Below are 20,323 nucleotides of genomic sequence, written 5' to 3' on the forward strand. Positions count from 1 at the left end.
TACCACCTTCAAGTTCGACGTCCTCTAGTACACCTGTGAACCCCTCCAACCCGCCCAGTCCCCCCAGCACTCCGGCCACAATGGAAGACGACGGGATATACTACGACTATCAATCCCGATGGCCGCCTAGCACCCTCCTCCGCATCACCAGCCTTCCCCCGCACAGCATGAACCACCCGTCCTTCCTCGAGTCCATGCCCCCGCCCCCTCAGCCACCCTTTGCTAGCCCTATCCCACCATTCGTGAGGTCCCCAGGCCCCGTCATCGCCGGCCACATCTGGCCCATCAACTTCCCCGACGCCAATCTCGTGCTCACGGTCGACCGCCGCCGCTTCGCCGTGCACCGCAGCGTGCTCGAGATCCAGTCCCCCGAGTTCCTTCGCGGGGCGTACCGCGGACCCGACGGGCGCGAACATGTCAATTTGCGGCACGTATCTAGCAGGAGCGTGCGAAACTTTCTCATGGCGGTATACTACCCTAAGTGAGCTGCACCTCTTCTCAGCGCGTCTCCTTCAACTGAGCTGACCGCGCCACCAGCTTCTTCCCCGCTCCCTTCGCGGACGTCCCGCTCGTCACGATTGGTGACGTCCTTCTCGTCGCCACTCGATACCGCGTTTATGCTCTGCGCGCACGCGCCCTTGCGCACCTCCAGGCTCTCACTTTACATTGCATCGTCCCGCCGTCATCCACCCTCGCCCGCGCAGGCATCAGCGGCAACACCGCGCTCGTGAAGGCCCTCGTCGAGCTCGCCGAGCAGGCAAACGCTCTCTGGCTCCTACCGCTACTCCTCTACTACCTATCGTGTATCCCCCTCAAGCGCCTGGCCGCACCGGAGACTTACGAGGGCGTGCTGTACGAGCTTTCCTCCGAAACACGCCTCCGGATCGCAGAAGGCTTTCGCCGCTCGCGAGATCCCGATTATACATCCCTTACCGCACTCAAGAGCATGAGATGCTGGCGCCCGTGGTGCCGCCGTGCGCGGAAAACATTCCTTCAAGCTAAGGTGACTTCTCATTTCTACTTGGACCCACTCCGGCACGCAATGGTATGGGGCGCAATGATCAACGTCGGGGAGGCCCCAGTGAAGGGGATGTGCTCCCAATGCTGCGCGATTCTGCAGAAGAACTTGTCCGACTTTGAGCTCTCGTTCATTCGCTCGATTCCGGGTAATTTTGGGCTTCCGACTTTGGAGGACTTGGAGGAATGGAGAAAGGCTGATCTGGGCGTACATTACTCTGCGGGTGAAGGTTTACGTGTATAGATGTAATATTATTTCGTTCACGACCTTTAAGGGAGCAACTGCCAACAACGGACGAGCACCCGGTTGTGGGTCCAACAGTGGGTGCCCTCGGCATTCGCCGGGATAATGTGGCGTCGGAAAACATGACCAATCTGGGACGTGTGCAAGTTCTCTCCAACGATCAGGAGGGATACAACAAAGCCTCCGGAGGCAGTAGTACCCTGCACCGCAAATATCTTTCACTCTGAGTCTGCTGCTATATCAGCATGTCTCTGCCAACCCGACATCGGGATCTGTGGTTCGAGGATGGGAATGTCGTGGTGAAGGCTGACGCATCGCTCTTCCGCGTGCATCGAGGTATTCTGTCAATGCACTGCGAACACTTTCGTAGCGTTCTCTCAGAGAACTCGCCTCTCAAGTTAGAGCAGTACTAAGGCCTGCCGCTGGTTGTTTTACAAGAGGCTCAAGCAATGGACGCGGTTCACTTCCTCAAGGCCATGTATATACCCAAGTGCGTATCTCGTTGCTTATTCTCGTTCAATCTGACCGACAGGAACAGCTACTTTATGCCACCTCCCGCGCAGACGAGATTCAATGTTCTAGAAGGCATCCTCCGCTTGGCGCACAAATACGACGCGCCCGCCATGCGCTGTCGCGCCCTACGCCATCTAGAGTCAGCCTTCGTGACCAACCTGGCTGAAATGGATTACCCGCCAAATCGTACCTATCCTCTCGTACCGAATGACGGCCCACAGGAGATCAAGGCCGTCATACGCCTCGTACGCGATGTCCAAGCGACTTGGCTTCTTCCAACCGCTTTTTATACCGCTCTTCAGTACCCCGCGTCGTCTCTGCTCAGCAAGGAAGTCTGGCTCGGACTGGAGCGCTCGTTATCACACGAAGACATCGCTGCATGCTTCGCCGGCTGCGAAGCCCTGCGCAAGGAGTTCCCTCACGTCGCCTTCTTCTCCCCGAACCTGGGCTGCGCTTCAGAAGGATGCATCAAGGCGCGACTGGCATCCTGTTCCGCGGAAGACCGCGTTCGCTTCGTGCAGCACCCTCTCACGTACTTCACGCAGTGGGTGGACTCGGACGACGGTCTGGAGGAGATGTGCTGGAAGTGTATGGACTCAATGCGTGCTAATTACCACGTTTGGCTGCGTGACGTCTGGCGGCGTTTGCCATCGTTTTTCAACTTACCGGACTGGTCGGCTCTTGCAAGAGTGAGGAAGTTGGATCTGACGGTGAGTGGCTACATGAGTGTCTGGCGCTTCAGACTCAAGTTTCCGATAGGAAGCTACCAGCCGGAAGAGGCAGGATCTCGAAGCCGGTGCAAACGAGATAGCTATGGCACACTGACTCTCTCAGTGAGTCGCATTCCTTTCACGCAGAGGGTACAAAGCTAATGAACTCGTCCCTTCGGGCTTTGTTTCGCTCTCAGATCTTCGTCGCCGTGATACATGCGTAGATCTCGTTCCCGATAGCTTGTCGCTGCGATCTGCTTCCCGCGAGCGTTGATACGATACGGCTTTTTTGGAAAAACTTCGCGTAACGAACCTCGTCGGCCTGCCGCAAGAGAGCCGAGCGGCTTCCAGGTACGCATACCACCCGCAAGTCAGCGTGCGCTAGGTCCTCTGTTCCGCTCTTTTCCCTCTTCGAAACTGTCTGCTGCCGTTGACCGCTGACTACTTACATGACTTACGGTTACCAACGACGTACGCCTTTGCTTTACTCATAATGTACCTCGCACCTCGCTAATTATCTCTTGCTCTAACAGTATTGAATGTGTTGACTGCACAGACTGCGACGAGAGCGCGCTTGCTTAGCAAAGCGAGGTACGTTCGTGATGCAAACGCTCCCTCTTCGTTTGGAAGGCTGACCTAGACTGATTAGCTGACTCATCTTCGACGCTGCGCGACGCTGGTTTCGAGAAGCCTGTGCTCGAAACTGATATCTTCGAGCGCAAGTCGACTGGTCTTCGTCGCGTTCCACAAGCTGAGACTCGGCGGATCTACAGACTGCAGCCCCGAGCACGATTGCACCGATGCAAGTGCTCATCTGCGCATTTTAGGAGCTTCGGACATGCCCCCACTCTTGTGAAAAGCACGCGAGGGTGTCATGGTAGTACGGTTCAGGTAAGGCCGCGAAGACGATTGGAAGACGGCATTCCAGTGGGACCGGAGGCTAGTTACGCTCGCGAGATAGACCCACTGGCGATCCGTGCGAGCCCGTTTGTTGATGACGCTTCGGACCATGCAGCAATCATGACATCGGGTGAGTGAACTTGTTCCTCAAACGTTTAAAGGTTCTCACGAGTTCCCTCTGCCCGAGATCCCGGAGGAACATGCCTACATCTCTTCCCGCACGCCTGCCGCTTGGGACGATACTTCTCGGAGCCGACGTGAAGGCCAGTGAACACCGGATCGTGTGACGCCGACGCAAGACGATCCTACGCAACATCACAAGCACGGAGGGCTGTGCAAGGACTGCTTCTTACCGGTAGTGGAATTAATTGAGAACGCGGAGAAGAAGCATCGGGAACGGTGTAAGGCCTGAAACTGCCAGAGTCGACCATGCATGACGCTCATTCCGATCAGGGTGGCGGTGAGCCTAGGTGCGGGGCTAACAATGGGACACCTAGATTAGGGTAAGCGGTCTCTATGCCCTCAGCTGCGCATCGGGGGACGCGATCGGCTCAAAGCTAGTCATCATTAAATCGCTCGCTAATGTGACTTTCAGTAGACGAAGTGCCAGCTTTCCAGCCGGGCCTATTCTCACTTACATTCTGGTATGCATGACTAAAGCGCTATCCAGGCTTCAAACGGTGAAGAGCACAGCAATTCTCCTTCGTCGCAAGCTCTGTTTGTTGGCTCGGACTTCGGTACCCGTACCCTCCTCGCGCTTCCTCTGATTGCTAGCACGCGGCGCGCTCTGCCGACGCGGCGCGGGAAGTCCGCCACCTCCTGCTGTTCCCATCAATCGTCGGGGCGCGCATGTTGCGGTACCCGCCTCTTGATGCCCCCTATTCTATCCGTTCTCCACTGCAGGGGATGCAACATGGACTGCGTGTCTCGAGCTCGTTCCCGATGCTCGTCAGTGCAGTGCCCTGGTATGCTTCAGTGATCGTCGGGGTCGACGACCTCTGACACCGACGCTCACACGGGCTCGCGGGTTCAGGGCCTCATAATGTGGGGAAATATAAGATGAGGTGAGCATGGCTGGACTTATTCTCTTCACGTCGTCTTCGTCATGACCTCCTCACCTCCTCCGAAAGAGACTTCGGGTGCATCTGGGACCTCGGGTCTCCGCCGAGGAGAGGCATGCACGAACTGCAGGTACGTCTCGTTCCCTCAGCTCACTCATGAGCGCGCTAATTGTCTTTCAGACATAGGAAAATAGTGCGCCAGTCAGCTCCCACTGTGGCGTATTGACTGACCATCTGATCAGCGCTGCGACGGCGTGAAGCCAATCTGTGGTCCTTGCTCCCAGTCGACTACTGGACGCTGGCAGGAGTGCGACTTCGTCCCCTACAGCCGAACTGCCACCAGAGTCTTGAAGGAGCAGATTCAGTCCCTGGAGGCGCATATCGAGGAGTTACAGGCCGCCAAGTCCTCGGCGGATGCATCAGGTAAGCCTTCGCCAACGCGTCGCTTCAGTACGTCGACTGACGGGCTTTCAGCACGCAGTCAACAATCGTCTTCGCAGGGGATCTCACTCGTCCCCGTCGGAGCCAAGGATTCCCCTCAGCCGTCTCAGCGCGTGTGGTGCGTCGCCTACGCTTCGTCGTTTGACTGGCGCTTGCTCACTCCTGTCTCAGGCTTACTGCGTTCTTTGAGCGCGCCCACGACTTACATTTCTTCCTCGATATTCCTCGCTTCCGGCAGTCCTTCCAAACCCGCTCACCGGCTCCCCTTCCCGCCCTACTCGATGTGATTTACCTCTGGGGCGCACGGCTCTCATCCGATGCGGCCGCGAACGCATACGAGTCATCCCTCCTCGCGCGCTCCCGACAGAGCATCGCCACCGCGTCTACGGCGCCAGACACGCTATTGCAGACCATGCAAGCACGTCTGCTCTACGGCCAGTACTGCTATGCCATCGACAAGAACATCGAGGGCTGCTATCACATCACAGGGGCCTGGTCGCTGGCGCTTGGGACCGGCTTGCACCGTATAACGCAGGTGAACCCTACCCGCAGCGAAGACCGCGAGCGCGTGAACGCGTTCTGGCATACGGCTGTTCTCGCATGCCTTTGGTCCTGCACCGACGGCGCTCCTATGCCCGTCTCGTGTACCAGAGATATGGCCGTCATGACGCCTTGGCCCGGGGCCCCGCCAGCGCCGGTGAGTCTTAGTGGATGACAGTCCGGCTAGCGCTGACCCTGGTCTTCCACAGAGCATCGAAGGTAGAGGGACAATAGGCGACTTCTTCGCCGGTCACGAAGATGCAGGCGTCGGATCTCTCGCCCTCCTGTCGAAGGCCGCGGTAATCCTCCACCGATGCACCTCCTTCCGCGTGGATACTACGGGAGACGGTACGTCTGATACATTCCAGTTTTACGCATCGCTCAAGCATTGTAGCTTTAGCCAACGAAGGCATCGACATGCAAGTTCAGACCCTCGACGAAGTGATCACAGCACTAGGGCAGCGACTTCCACCTCTCCCTGAAGATGTGGGACCACTCCGCGCGGCGCTGTTGACGCACACAACCCTCCGCGTCGCCGTTATTCAGCTCCACACGCCCCTGTCGGACATGAACCCGTCGTCACGCAGGCAACGTGCTGTAGCTGCTCGGGCCATCGCGCGCATGGCGAGCGAGGCCAATATTGCTAGGTTGGGGTACCTTAATCCCCTCATGGCGGTGCGCATTCACGCACGATCATCAAGGTGTCTGATACGGTAGCTGAGTCCGCTTCAGGCATTCTGGTCGGCAGCGTGTCATGCATTGATCGACGAGCTTGTGCTGCTGCGAGGAACGAACCCCGCCGAGGACGTGCGAGAGTGGCTAGGAGCGTTGGGCGCGCTGGAAGAAGCGATGAAGATCTTCGCCCCTAGATGCCCGATATTCGGTGAGGATTCATTCCCGTCGCTTCTTGTCGACGAACTAACGCCATTCGGACAGAGTCAAAGTTGGCGATAGTTAGGCAGGTTCGCGTAGCGGTGGGCATATGATGCGCGACTGTAGACAAGGACTCCTCTCAGCGGGAAGCTTGGTGGACTTTCATCTCGGACACATTCGTTCTGCTGGACTTTGACGTGCGTCGCGGATACTCTGGACTTACATATACCCGGCTTCTACTGAACTCATCCTCCACTTCATGGACATCTTACTGGACTCGGACCTCGTATATACCATTACGGACGCTCGGACGCTTTGATTCCCAAGACCGACTTTCATTTCGTGTCTATACTTCCCGTCTTTCCCTCAGTATGATATCGACACCCTTCTCCTCTCCAAGAACACCGCGTGCAATGGAACACGCACTTCAAGAAGCCCCTGCAGGGATCGTCAGTCCACGCAGGTCCAATCCGTCGGCGGGTCTGAGCAGAACGATGAGCACAACGCTGTCAGGAGCGGGAAGTCAAGTACTCACCATATAAGGTGCACGTGAGCGTCGCGAACTCGTCCTTGCCGTATCGCCACGCAGCACTTCTGGGAACGAGGTTCACTAGACGGGCGCGTACGCCATTCGTCTGCTGATACGACACCTGTACGGAGATAGAAGGATACGGACAAATATCCGGCCTAAACGAGTTTTCACAAGCCGTCGCCGTGAACAACTCGGTCACCGTTGGGTCGTGCAATAAGGGCAGATTGACGAGGATAAGATCGTTTCCGCTGGGCTGGCGGTTCAGCCGGGCGAGGATTTGCTGATAGTTGCTTTCAACGAAGGCGCGTGCGATTACGACCAGGAAGTAGACGTCCTTCGACTTCACAGTGGGGCATGTACTCCCTGTCGATCGTCAGATACGAAATCGAATCGAGCTCATGAGAAGCACATACCAGCTCGGCTTGCGAAGTGTACATCGCAGAGGTAGCGATGCTCCCCGGTGCTCCAATGCGCTCGCTGACAATCTGTGGAGCAATAAAGGGCTTCTCCGCAGGGGCAGGAACGCAGCGCAGCAGATTCAGAACTAGCGCACTGGAGGTAAAGTTAGCCAAGTTGCCTTTGAGAATTCTACGCATGCATCGCTTACCATGTAGTTGCAGCACTTGGCCACGCTCGACCACTGTTCCTCAGCCTCTATGAGCAGAGCGTAATGGCGATCGGCAACGTCCAGAACCGCTCGCTCATCCTCTCGCAGCGGGACGATAGGCATGCGAGCCGCGTAGTTCTCATAAGCCGTATGGAAATTCGCGACAGCTCGACGGGACCAGAAGGTATTGCGAATGTAAGTCATCAGTATGCCCGTGGCTCCGCCAGAGGAGACCTGCTTGGAGCCGTAGGGAACGACTCCGGTCGAGCAATGCGAGCAGATGCTCCGTATGCGGACGAGAAGAGGGAACAGTCCATGCTTGATGCAGAGCATTGTCGCGTGGTCCGAGTGACCACACAATGTACACAGAAGCATGAAGATCTGCACCCAGAGGTTGTGCGAATCGGGAGCGGCGGTAAGGTTGTCGTCGAGTATCGTGACCAGAGTCGCGATGAACGAGCTGGGCAGCGTCTCCGGACCAACATCGTACGGGCGAATGATAGCGGCTACGAAGGTCGTTTGCTCCCCAATCTCGTCCCGCTCTCGTGCGACAGCGCCCGCGGCCGATAAAGCGCACAGATACGCAGCGCCGGCGCGAAACACGTCCCTCGCGCTGCCGCCGGCGACACGCATAATCTGCGTACGAAGGACGTCCTCCGCGGGCTGGCCCTCGAAAGAATCCCATACGGAGCCAAGGAGGCACGCAGACCACATAACCTCGCGGGGACCCATGTCGAGGGCCGGCACAAGGTCAGTCCAGCGCACCCACAGTGTAACGAGGGTGTGCAAGACATCGTTACTGCCGCCGAGTAGGCACGACCGCACCTGCTCCTTGGGGAGCGATGTGAGGCACTCGGTGATCCCGATCACAGTGGAAATGCGGAACAGTACATGCTGCCTGGCTTCTTTGCATAGGTGGATATCGGAGATGTAGCCAGAGGGAAGAAGATAGTCCGCCCAGCGAAGTAGATGTGGCCATATGGAATCGTCGAATGGCCACAGCTGACGGTCCAGCTTCGCAGGAATCGAGAAGTGAAGGAACTTTAGCGCGATGAACGCCACGCATATCGCTTTTCCAGCGGTCGTGTGCACATAAAGCTCGAAGGGGATACCAGGTGGCGCAGCCAAGACGATGTCAAGGGGACGTGCGCGTAGGGCTCGCTTCGCAGCCTTGACGTGCAAAGCCTCCTCCGACGCGAACATCGTCGGACCTTCATCCTGGGAGCGCGCCAAGGCAGAGACGGCTCCAAAGAGAGTCTGGAGGTCTCCCGGCTGATGCAAAGGATTTGAGAGGTCGGGCAGAGCAAAATCGGGTGCAGTGGCCATAGAGCAACGACGAAGGATCAGCGTGTCGGTGATGGCAAGAGGAAAGATCGTTGGCGAGCAGAAAGGCGTCGACTGGGCGGCGAAAGAATTCCCGGCGACGATCTTCGACGTGTCATCCTGTCAGTCCGCGGCTTTTGAGCTGCATTCGGAGCTTGCCGTTCAAAGCCAAGATCTGCGTCGAGTAGACACAGAAGCTCTCAAGCGCAATCCAGGGTACATTGTGACGCCAGTATGATGTTCACGGTCGAAGTGCAAGATGAAGGACAGAACGAGCAGAAGGCGAAGTCACGGTGGGACTCGAACCGAATATGTGGCGTCGATGTGGCGCACCGGACGAGGGCCGAAGCAGGGTCCACCAGAATCGAGTCGCGGCAGGGAAAGCGTGGCACGCGCTTGGTATACGTGCTCAACGGCCGAAACAAGAATAAGCAAATTAGTAGGGAATCGACCTGAAACGGCGATTAAGTAGATTCATAAGAAATACACATCGAGCTCCGCAAGCAGGAAGAAATGGAACCGATGAGAGCCATACAGCATGTTGTTGGACGACCAAGAAGACGATATCACTCGTTCAGCAGGCGAGTATTATAGCGACAGCAGATCTAGGCCTCGCTCAAGTCGTAGGAGGATCTGCGAGACGTCAGCTCGAGGTATACATCGTGGACATTGCGCACGAGCAGCGTGCTCACCATAAAACAGGTCCAACACCCGCCGCCGCCCCTCCCGCGCAAGGCGCCACGACGCCGTCCGCGGAGTAAGCCGGACCACCCGAGTCCGCGGCGTGTCGCCCTGCATATGCTCGACATGAACGCAGAACGTCGGATATGGACAGGGATCCAGGTGGATCTCCGAGTCCAACTTCGCGCCGGTGGAAATGTCGGACAAGGTCTCGCGCAGATTGGTGAGGCTGAGGTCGACGCGGACGCACTCGTAGGCGCCCGGTGGGCCACGGACGCGCACAAGAATGGTAGCATAATTCTTCTCGACGTAAGAGCGTGCAATGACAGCTAAGAAGTGCGCGTCCTTGGCGCGCATGGGGATGACGGTGTAGACTATCATGGAAATCAGACGACGAGAGGGTCAAAGAGAGAAGTACGGTATCTCACAGTCGGGGCGAAGGCGACGCGGTGATCACCGATGCTCCAGTGTTCCCTCTGACACATCGTCGAGCTATGCTGTTAATTCTGTCAAAAAATGAAATCGACCCGGAACTACCTGAAGAAGCAAGCATTCTACTTCAATCGTAGTATACTCCCATAGTGCGCGCTATGATAGCTCATCAAGTGTCACCGACGGCGCCCTCTTTCGCCCCGAGAACTTATGGAGTGTCGCCCGAGCAGTCGAAAGTCGTCCCGAGTTCTTCGAATTGCCGTCCGGGCTCCCCTTTTGACCCGAGAACTTGCAGCGGCACTGTCCGAGCTATACATTTTGGTCGAGATAGTATACGCAGGAGAGATACTCGGGCGATGGTCGAAGCAAGCAGGTTCGACTGCCCGCTTGCCTTATTTAGGTTGAGGGGGGTCGTGGCGGCCACGTGAGCCACGCGGTTCGAGCGCTTACGCTGGATTCGACGGAAGGGAGCTTGGCAGTAGCGTTGGCAGCCTCTTCAGCCATATCTGAGGCATAGGATCGAGATATGTATCCCATATATAGACGATCTGCTAAACTATGACTTCAACCATCCTCACAGGCTGATCTCGAGGTGCACGTCGATGCCTGGCCCAGTAATTGACGTGCTGGTGGTCAGTCCAGCCACTTTAGCGCTCTAATTAGCATACATATATAGCCAATAGGCCTTCTCAAACCCTACGACATACAATTTGGTTAAGATATAGACTACGAACACACGACGAAGGGCTTGCAGGCGCTCAGTGCACGTGCCAAGGTTGGTGCACGTGCCGGGGCGAGACCCCCAGTCCAAATCAGGAAGGCAGGCAGTTGAACCTGCTTGCTTCGACCATCGCCCGAGTATCTCTCCTGCGTATACTATCTCGACCAAAATGTATAGCTCGGACCGTGCCGCTACAAGTTTTCGGGTAAAAATGGGAGCCCGGACGGCAATTCGAAGAACTCGGGACGACTTTCGACTGCTCGGGCGACACTCCATAAGTTCTCGGGGCGAAAGAGGGCGCCGTCGGTGACACTTGATGAGCTATCATAGCGCGCACTATGGGAGTATACTACGATTGAAGTAGAATGCTTGCTTCCTCAGGTAGTTCCGGGTCGATTTCATTTTATTGACAGAATTAACAGCATAGTCGAGCAGTATAGGAATTCTCCGCAAGGGCAGGACCGTACGGGCGTTCCCCGTGCGTTGGAACACTGAAGAAAGACAGACGCTTCGGAACGTTTTGCGCAATGATGCGTACCTTTGAATTACTGCAGATAGCTATCGCGCGCCATTCCTGATCTGCGCGTAGAAGTAGAGCGTACCGCCGCTCTCCAAGGGTCACGACAGCTTGCTCGTCGACCCGTAGCGGCCCGTCGGGCATGCGGGTGGCATAGCGACTCTGTGCTTCACGGAAGCCCTTCACAGCGCGTCGATGAAAGAGGCCGTCGCCAAGGAGCGTCAACACCATGCATGTGATACTGACCTCTGGGTTCGATTGACTGGGGTTCGCCAGAAGCGGGTGGCAGAGGCGCCGCACGCGGACTAGAAGCGCGAAGAGGCCATATTTTGAGGCAAAGGCGACGGCATAGTCGGACCGGAAACACATCTCGGTAAGTGTTTGGAGAACGCACGTCCAGAGCTCGTGTGTGTCCGGGGAGATGCTGAGATCGTCGTCCAAGGAGTTGATGAGCGCCGCGATATAGGATCCGGAGAGCCCATGCGCGCCCGAGTCGCAAAGCAGCGTCATGCTCTTCATCAGATTCACCTGGTTCACCAGGCCGGCGCGGCCAATACTTCCGGCCGAAGTGCGTATGTTGAGATGAGTGGCGCAGAGGCGGGAGAGTCGCTTCGGTCGATCGCCCAGCATGTGCAGAATTGGTCTGACGAATATCTCCTCGGTGACTTCCATGGGAAAACACGTCCATGCATCATACATGACATCCTGGCAGGAAATGGAGCCGTATACGTTCATGCCCAAGCTCTGTATGCGTATCGGCCAGCGGACCCACAGCGCGAAGAGAAGATGCAGGGCATGGCGATCGTCGTTCAGAAGCGCCTCCCGTGCTTCTGAAGGCGATAGACGTGTCACGCTGTCGAGGACGCCGATGAACGTCTCGACCGCGGACTTCTCCATCGCATCGAAGACGTCAAGAGCGTTGGACAGGCTATAGATGGGGTAGAGAGACAGGAACCAGCGGAGCGAACGCGCCCACATGCTGTCGTCGAACGTCCAGAGTGAGCTGAGGCCATCGTCCGCTACATTTTGCAGGGATTTGAGCGCGGTGAGTGCGTCGATGATGCCTTGGCGTGAGTCCACAGAGGCGGGGAGGAAGATATGGATATCATACGGCTCCTCTAGCAGGAAGTGCAGCGGACGGGAGGCGAGAAGTTTATTCGCGGTCTTGACGTGGTGCTGCTTGTTGCCCTTGAGCGCACCAGGAAGACGGCTTCGCTGTATGCTGTCGAGGGCGTGGTTCAGTTGAGCGATGTCAGCTGCCCAGGACGGCATTCCGCGCAAGGTAAAGCTCAACGTGGGCTTGTCGGACGGCACAGAAGATGTCGAGGAGCTCGAAAGGGCGATGAGAGTTCTTGACAAGTGCGGCTATACGAAAGAGGAGGAATGTGGCGTGGGAACTATTTCCAAAAAGGTGACATTTTGTGGCGCCGGGTGTCACCCTCACAGGCTCGCTCCCATCGCGTTACCGCCATAACGATCCCACTCGCCATGCTGTAGCTACAGCATATCATATGCGAGATGCTGCTCGAGGAGAGGGACCGTTCTCGACACCGAGCGCGTGGCCGACTTCCTGCGCGTTCTGTTTCCGGGCGCCGTTCGAGCTCTATTACTCCGCCCACCACAATTTAGGCGCACGAACATTGCAGACGCACTGCGGGATGGAATAGGGTCCGCGAGCTGGTGATAGAACATCCACGGCCGGACTACATCGATTGCATCTATGAGGAGCTCTGTAGTATTGGCGAGATCGTGTGGACTTTGGATTTCAATCGCAGGACTAGGTCTCTAGGATACTGCGTCCCAGACAAGACCATCAATGACATCCAGTCCACTCGGTGCAGTGTGGAATACCGGGAAAGGGTCGAGGCTTATGCGAATAATCGATATGCAGTAGTTTGGATTCACGAAGGAGCAGCATCACCATCCGACAAAGCCGCCGACAAGTCTTCGAGGAAAAATACATGTGCGCGACTCCGCCTCCTTTCTCCTTCCCGATAAAACCCATTGACATAAAGCGCAAGGCCCGGTAGAGCGCACACATCATGGACCTGCAAGTCCAGCCGCTTCGTCTCAAACGCGTGGTCCACCGTCATGATCGGCGTCTTCGTCAGACCCTCGGGGCCTATTTCTGCGGAGATGTCCTCCCAATGTCGCCTGACGTAGTCGAAGGCGATCACTCTCATGAAGTATGCGTCGCGCGGCCGTAGGGGCGCTTTGAGCGGTCAGAGAGGGTTCCTGTGCTCGCCATTGCGTCCGCTCACCTAGTTCGGGGTGTCTATTTCCTCGTAGATCACAGCGAAGCTTGTGCGCTTCCCAGTGTGCGCGCTGGCATGTCGAGGAGCAATACTGCACATTCCCGCACGGGCAAGCACGCAAACGGACATCTGAAGGGCTCGTGCACTGTTGAATGGAGTCGATTCACCCGACGTGGACGAGATAAAGGAGAGTACCTCCAAGTTATAGCATCGCAGTGAGTTTGGCCAGGAATCGTCCACCGCCTTGAGTATGCTATACCTGTTGGCAGCGAGTTCGAGCAGCGTTTGCTCTTCGGGGAGGTACCCTTGCCACCACGCCGCTTCGGGAAGCCCATCGTGAAAGCGTCTCACGGCTTCGGGATAGGATAGCGAATAGCTGATGAGATCACGTAGCTTGCGAAGGCTATCCTCCACCCCGGCGTCCACGGCATCCATCTCGGCGATGGTTGTGAAAATGCCAGTGTCGAGAGAAAGCAGAAGTGCACGACCCCTTAGAGCCCAGAGGCGATGGATCAACTCAGCTGTGATGAGGCGAAGCTTGGTATGCGCACGAACTGCCATCCGGAGGATATGGGTGGCAGACCGGATGATTCCGCGAGGGAATTTGCGTAGTTGCAGGTCAGGGTACATCAGAAAAAGGCATGATACCACCATGATGGATGCCGCATCATCGCAGGCTTGAACATCATTGGCGTCGGCTAGTCGAGCAGTAATGTCACGAAGACGAGCGTCTATAACGCGGAAAAGCTTCCGCGGCTTGCCGTGGACGGCGCGCAGCATATACGTGCAAAATAGCGTCAGAGTCTCGTCGTCTGGACCGACGCGGAGGGCGAGCCAAAGCGCTTGCATCGAGTCGATGCAGCGGGATCTGAGCGCCGCCGCTTCCTCGTCCTTGACCTCGCCAATCACCTCAGGCCAGCGCAGCCAGACGGTCATGATATCCGAGATCACGTCGTGCCCGCCTGACAGCAGGATAGGACGCGCGCGCTCGGGCGGCATTTCGAGCACCCTCCGAATGGTCTTGAGCATGCACTCCATGGCCTTCGGCCAGTACGCATGATACCGCAGAGAGGGCACGGAGGTGAACGACAGACCATGATTGAGCGGGAGGAGGTACGCGAACCATCGGAAGACCCTCGGCCACACGTCGAGCGGTTCTATGGCATCCCATACCGCAGAGCAGCCGAGGTCGATGAGATGCGCGCCGTAGCTTATGGACGTGAAGCTGGTCACGATATCGATGGCGTCCGGGGTCATCACGAAGTCCGGGAGAGGCATATCAGGCGGGTCGCTGAGGATGAGTTGCAAGCTGCCTGTGTCGATCAAGCGTATGGCGTCTCTGACGAGACCTCGAGCCTTCCCATTGAGTAGTCGTTTGCGAGATTGCGAAGTTTGTACACCTATGAGGCCTTCGAGAGTGAAACACAACCTGGCGGAGGGCGAGCCCGACATCGGGTCGCGATCGGCTCGGATAGGCTTCGATACGGTGGTTTATGAGCTGGCAATCGTGTAATCTGTGACAGGTACTCACTAGTGCCACGAGAGTATACGCTGCTTGAAGCGAAGTCCTTGCAGGTACGAGGTCAAGCGTCAAGGAGAACCGTGGATCCGACCCACAAGTCGTAATGCCAACGAGGGTAGAGAGCAAGTTCGAGCGTGGGAAAATAAGGCAGCCTCGCCACAGCTAGTCGGACGTTCTCATGCGCCGAACAGTACTTGCTGTTGCGATATGATGAGAGACGCGGACGTTCGAGTCCGATGGTGCTTAAGTCGGCTCTTGAGCTTCCGAAATCCTGCCAAGCTGTATTTTTTGTTCACTGAGCCGTTCAAATTATTGATCTGAAGGCCCTGACGTGACAAGTGAGGCGTGTGCTGTAGAGAAACATTAAGTACTAGCTTCAGACATTGCGCGCGCGACCTTTCGACGAACCCAGGAGGCGTCTCGACCATAGCAGACACAGCGGAATATCTGACCTTCATCGGGTTGCAGGAACTTCAAAACACGATATCTTCCTAATCCGACCTGCCTCAGATTCTTAATCCCGTACGAAGAGAGGCGCAGGAGGCCCCTACGCAAGACAAGGTGTTTGAGCTAGACAGTCTGCACTGTGCGAGATCAGTCGAGCTCAAGAACGATAAGCGACTCACATACTTAGCTTACAACGAGACCATCGTCCGCGCTGCAACCGAATTCCTGCAAAATCAGCTAGCATGAGCGGCCTAGAGCTATGGGAGATTTCATGAGACACCAGCAGTAGAAGCAAGAGCTCAACTTAAACGGATATCGTGAGCCTCGCGTGTGAGCTCGACTAGGTTCCCGCCCCTCTGGGCCCTCAAGCTTGAAGATCGCGTGGAACTCGGCGCAGACTTTAGAGTCAGAGCGCGTATCGCGCACTCCAGGCGTACAGAGTTACATAGGACGATCATTGAGTCAGAATCACAGAGTGAAAGCGTACCTTTCGAGGATGGACTCAAGCGCACAGCGCTCAACTGCCGGACGTCGGCGTGAAGACGAGCACGCTGCTAAACATGCGGAGGCTTTTCGATCGCCTCGCAGATCAGATTCCCCGGAGGTATGGACAAGCAGAAAGAACTACAACGCATTCTCGACCTCTAAACCCGCTTTTGGGAGCAGGATGCTGGCGGTATGTGCTGCATTCCAGCCTACGTGGGAGACTAAGGTGATGGTTGCGGTCAAGTGCTTCCGTCGGCTGATCCGGCCGGAAACGTGGGAACAGACACGTCGGGCAGACCAGATTTTTTCTGCTGAAAAAAGCGAAGAAAAAAGAGGGGAAAAAAGAGGGGAAAAAAGTGAAGAAAAACAGGCTTTTTGTGCGAGGAAAAAGCACGGATTTTAGGACAGAAAAAAGAGATCAAAATGGAAGTATTTTTGTGCACAAACAAAACACCTTTTCAAGCAGAAAAAAGCAGCGAAAAAGATGTGCTTTTTGCGCTGCTTTCTGCACAGAAAAAGAACTGTTTTTTATGCAGAGAAAAGTAAGTAAAAACAGTTCCTTTTTACGCGCCTTTTACGACGGAAAAAAACTTCTTTTTTGAGCGAAATAAAACGGGATTTTTCCGTTCCTTTTCACGTGGAAAAGCACGTTCTTTTCACGTGCAAAAAAGCACGTGAAGATACTCTTTTTTTCCGCGCAAAAAGAGCACGTTTTCCCTGCGAAAAAAGTGCTCTTTTTCGTCATAAGAAAAAGACGAAAAAAGCGGGTTTTTTCTGAAGCAGAAAGCGCCCTTTTTACGCACATAAAGATTCCCTTTTCACGCCAAGAAAAACAGCTTTTTTCCACAGAAGAAAGCACTCTTTTTACAGACAGAAAAGTGGTCTTTTTGCAGAGAAAAAAGTGCCTCAATCGGGCGAATATTCGAGCGATGAACCCGGACTTTCGGGAGATCACTCAGACATGCGATGCAACTCCCGAGCATACGAAGAAGATGCACTGACCTCAAACAATCTCTACGTGCCACAGTTGAGATGCAACTCACGGAGACGCATCGCCCGAGCCCGACCCACCCTCAGACAATCGGGGTGCAGCGACGACGAAGTTCGGACGATGGCTCGGCAATACCTTGTTTTCGGGCGAACTGAGGAGCTTCATCGTCGCTAGCATGTCACACTGTGTGCGACCTATGTGCGAACTGTGTGCGAACTGTGTGCGAACTGTGTGCGACCCGTGTGCGCACTGTGTGCGACCCGTGTGCGACCCATGTGCGACCCGTGTGCGACCCCTGGTTGCGACCCATGAGTACCCCGCCCCGTCGTGCTCGCGGTAGATGATATAGCCCTTTGTTGCAAATGAGACCTGCGCTTCCGCGTCGTATGCATGCTCACCAAAAGATACCTTCGCGCTCCTGATCAGAGGCGCCGCCTCGCACTTCATGCCACGCGGATCATGATCGTCTCAGTACCTCCTTCCACCAGGCCGAGTTGACGGACTACGAGGCCGGGCTCACCGTCGTCGGCAGCTTCGCGACCGTCGAGGAGTTCTGCCGCTACTTCAACTGGCTCAAGCCGCCCTCGCACCTCGAGCGCAACTCGAACTACCACCTCTTCAAGTCCTGCATTAAGCCGATGTGGGAGGACCCCGCGATCGCGAACGGCGGCAAGTGGGTGCTCACAATGAAGAACAACCCGCAGCTGCTCGACCGCTGCTGGAACTGGCTCGTCATGGCGCTCGTCGGCGAGGAGCTCGAGGAGGGGCACGACGAGATCTGCGGCGCGGTTCTCAGTCTGCGAACGTGGACCGCATCCAGGTGTGGACGCGTGGGAAGGACGATGTGCAGCGCCTGAACGGCATCGGAAAGAAGCTCGTCAAGCTGCTCGACATCTCCGAGGCGGACGGCCTCGGGCTGCAGTTCCAGTTCAGCACGGAGGCTAGGCCACAGCCAAACAAGTTCCTGTCGATCCAGGCGATGCCGCAGTCTGGCTTCCGCAACTCGTTCCATGGGCCTCTGGACAGCGGTGCGCCCTTCCACCACCCTCCGCGGCAGGACACAGCTTTGCCAGTCGGTGGGCCGCAGTCCGCTGTTTCGGACCCCAATGTGAGCGTGTTCGGTGGGTTCGGCGTGGGCATAGGCGGGCCCGGCTGACGCGTACCCAAGCGCGGATAGGTTGTGGCCGCTGCGCGAGGATGGCTGGGCGTAGGTTGGCATATTGAGGAAGCGGGCTGCATGCTCTGCACGCTATGTTTGCCGTGGATTACCTCGTACTCGTTGCCAAAGAAGTCGACCGGCGGAGTGTTGAGAGGCTTCCACGTCCCTCCGTCGTTGTGCGCTATCCGCGACTGCAGCGCTTTGCGACCTGTCCAAATCGCCTCGTCAGCGTTGCCGACGATGTTGATGAGCGCAATGACATCCAGGCCAATCATCTACGAGTAACATGTCAGCCTGAGTATAGCTTATAATCCAACGATAATCCAACGATAATTACCTTCTCGAAGTCAACGGATCCCCTCTTATCACGGTTGACGTGCTCGGCGCTGACACCGGAGTACATCCCGGTCGAGTTACTCTTCAGGACGATGTCCCAGTTCAGGCTGGATGGCTCCGACACTGTCATGTGAAGGAACACCAAGTTGTCCGAGGATTCAAAAGACAGTGTAGGCCTGTACGCATTCAGCATCGTAAACGTCCCTGTCACGAACGACTACTTACAAGCATCTCGGAGTGCAGGCTGGGCGGAAAGCGACCCTTGGCGAAGTTTGCGCCGGCAAGCGAGACTTGCAACTGCAGCGAGCGCGACTTGGGACCCATGGCAGCAACGACAAGGTATTCGCTGAACTTGACAAAGCTGGCGACATGCTCAAACATGCGGCACATCTGGGCGAGCACAAACGTCAGCATGACCTGCGCATTGAATGTCCTTTGGAGCCCACCTTCATGTAGTAGTTGCTGCCAACAACCAGCTCAAGCGGGTTCTCCCCACCGAACATCCGTTGGCTACCCTTCTTGTCTCGGAAGCTCTCGCACCAGATCTTGTTGGGATCCGCAGCAAGGCGCGCATCTCGGGCCCATGCACAGTGCTGCACGCACTCGTCGATCGTCGTCCATCTACGGCCGTTGTCTCGAGAATACGCTACATTCGCAGTTCGTTAGTCTCGAGCTGTTGTATCCCACTCATACGCAACTGCCATGCACTTCCCGCCATGACCCTCGCAGTCCTTGTTGCTCACCCAGATCAAGTAGTCCGACGTCGGATTGAAGCGCAGAACCGGCGTGCGGAACGTGTTCGGCGGGTTGGATGCCTCCTGCGGGTACCAGTTCCGTCCGGCGTCCGTGGTGTAGTAGAAGCGTGTGCTCAGTTGACGAGGTACGCGCGGTCGCCGGGGTACTTGTGATGGTAAAAGCCGAGAAACCTGGCGACGCAAGGCAAATGAGCGACCTGCCATATGACAGTGGCGTGGAGTGCTAGCTCACCGCTCCTCAGGAAAACGCTGAGTCCAGTATACCCCTCGTTTGCGCTTTGCCAGATCGTACGGGCCGCTACGCGTACAAGGATGGTCTATTATAGTGCAACCGTGAGCATTCGGTCCCAAGTCAGACGATCCAGGCAGCTTACTGGTGAATCCTTAAAGTCTGCATGCTGCGCCACCACTGCCGGAAACTCGAAGGTCTGATGTACCACATCGCCTTCCGCCGGCTCCGCCTAACTGCACTGTTTCTCTACTGGTGCGTCCTTCGCTATTCCACCCTCGCAGATGTCGCCAGGGATCTTGCAATATCCGCTCGAGCCTCGGTATGTCTCGTCTGGTTGCCCTGTTGTGCAAGTTCTACTAAAGAGCATCAGACGGGCGACAAGGGGTGCATATAAGACCGTAAGCTCACCCTGCTGGTACGGGCTCTGGTACTACAGGTACGCAACTGGCGCCTTGGCAAATGAAGTTGAAGTCACTAAAGGAACTGTAAGCCTCACGAAACTCACCATTCTTAGTCGCTTTCACCGCGCTCGCAGGGCTCGTCATGCTCTACAGGCTCGCTGAACTTCTTGCCGACGTAGCGATCGGCATTGGGCTTTCTGCGACGGTACCATTGCTGTGATGAGCGATGTGTGAGTTTACGCTGTGAATGTAGACGGTCCAAACGGGCAGGACTGATAGACAAGCACCTTGTGTCATAGCAGGCACTCAGCCTATCCGGAGCGCGCATGCCACTTCTCAAAGTCGTTATCGCCGCACTTGCGATTGCGCGTGTCTGAAGTAAAGTGTCAAATAAAACATAGATGGGCGAATCAGTCCCGCATACCCGCGAAGTCGAGCCATTGTACCACGTAGGTCCGACTTCTTGTCGCTCTGATCCCTGCGCGCGACCTGGCCCATTGACAGCGTTAGCTAACTGGCTTGTACACATTTCTTGCCATGGGCAGTTGCTGAAGAATGCGCTCACCCAACACCAAAAACTTCCGACTCGTACTATCCAACACCGTCACCAGCGCTCGCGAGTCGCGC

General features: G+C 56.3%; 6 protein-coding genes across 6 annotated transcripts; 3 read left to right on the forward strand and 3 right to left on the reverse strand.

Moving 5' to 3' along the window:
* Window positions 1-80: 80 nt before the first annotated feature.
* SCHCODRAFT_02502567 (uncharacterized protein) lies at window positions 81-2,599 on the forward strand (the record flags this gene model as incomplete). Its single annotated transcript, XM_050343133.1, has 5 exons — window positions 81-481; window positions 538-1,255; window positions 1,702-1,751; window positions 1,800-2,484; window positions 2,534-2,599. 5 exons carry the CDS (start codon window positions 81-83, stop codon window positions 2,597-2,599), a joined length of 1,920 nt encoding a protein of 639 aa, XP_050199855.1.
* Window positions 2,600-4,489: 1,890 nt separating this feature from the next.
* On the forward strand, window positions 4,490-6,412 carry SCHCODRAFT_02700953 (uncharacterized protein; the record flags this gene model as incomplete). The annotated part of the gene is made up of 9 exons (XM_003032378.2): window positions 4,490-4,575; window positions 4,626-4,638; window positions 4,688-4,868; window positions 4,920-5,004; window positions 5,058-5,583; window positions 5,636-5,774; window positions 5,821-6,101; window positions 6,159-6,309; window positions 6,363-6,412. 9 exons carry the CDS (start codon window positions 4,490-4,492, stop codon window positions 6,410-6,412), a joined length of 1,512 nt encoding a protein of 503 aa, XP_003032424.1.
* Window positions 6,261-10,378, reverse strand: SCHCODRAFT_02688412 (uncharacterized protein; the record flags this gene model as incomplete). Its single annotated transcript, XM_050346810.1, has 10 exons — window positions 6,261-6,309; window positions 6,363-6,781; window positions 6,835-7,194; window positions 7,245-7,383; window positions 7,439-8,881; window positions 9,095-9,213; window positions 9,454-9,816; window positions 9,861-9,939; window positions 10,055-10,183; window positions 10,325-10,378. The coding sequence occupies 9 exons, from the start codon at window positions 10,376-10,378 to the stop codon at window positions 6,750-6,752; spliced, it is 2,718 nt and encodes a 905-aa protein (XP_050199856.1). The 3' UTR covers window positions 6,261-6,309; window positions 6,363-6,749.
* Window positions 10,379-11,140: 762 nt separating this feature from the next.
* On the reverse strand, window positions 11,141-14,819 carry SCHCODRAFT_01095313 (uncharacterized protein; the record flags this gene model as incomplete). The annotated part of the gene is made up of 7 exons (XM_003031936.1): window positions 11,141-11,174; window positions 11,198-12,463; window positions 12,557-12,609; window positions 12,765-12,789; window positions 13,150-13,324; window positions 13,374-13,387; window positions 13,627-14,819. 7 exons carry the CDS (start codon window positions 14,817-14,819, stop codon window positions 11,141-11,143), a joined length of 2,760 nt encoding a protein of 919 aa, XP_003031982.1.
* A 2,169-nt stretch (window positions 14,820-16,988) lies between these two features.
* Window positions 16,989-17,670, forward strand: SCHCODRAFT_02731925 (translation initiation factor eIF4e; the record flags this gene model as incomplete). Its single annotated transcript, XM_003032377.2, has 2 exons — window positions 16,989-17,042; window positions 17,302-17,670. 2 exons carry the CDS (start codon window positions 16,989-16,991, stop codon window positions 17,668-17,670), a joined length of 423 nt encoding a protein of 140 aa, XP_003032423.2.
* An 845-nt stretch (window positions 17,671-18,515) lies between these two features.
* On the reverse strand, window positions 18,516-19,840 carry SCHCODRAFT_01171214 (uncharacterized protein; the record flags this gene model as incomplete). The annotated part of the gene is made up of 8 exons (XM_003031935.3): window positions 18,516-18,698; window positions 18,755-18,954; window positions 19,052-19,234; window positions 19,296-19,380; window positions 19,438-19,472; window positions 19,530-19,648; window positions 19,704-19,746; window positions 19,801-19,840. 8 exons carry the CDS (start codon window positions 19,838-19,840, stop codon window positions 18,516-18,518), a joined length of 888 nt encoding a protein of 295 aa, XP_003031981.2.
* Window positions 19,841-20,323: the final 483 nt, after the last annotated feature.

This window comes from Schizophyllum commune (assembly GCF_000143185.2).
Source record: "Schizophyllum commune H4-8 unplaced genomic scaffold SCHCOscaffold_6, whole genome shotgun sequence".
NCBI lineage: Eukaryota > Fungi > Basidiomycota > Agaricomycetes > Agaricales > Schizophyllaceae > Schizophyllum > Schizophyllum commune.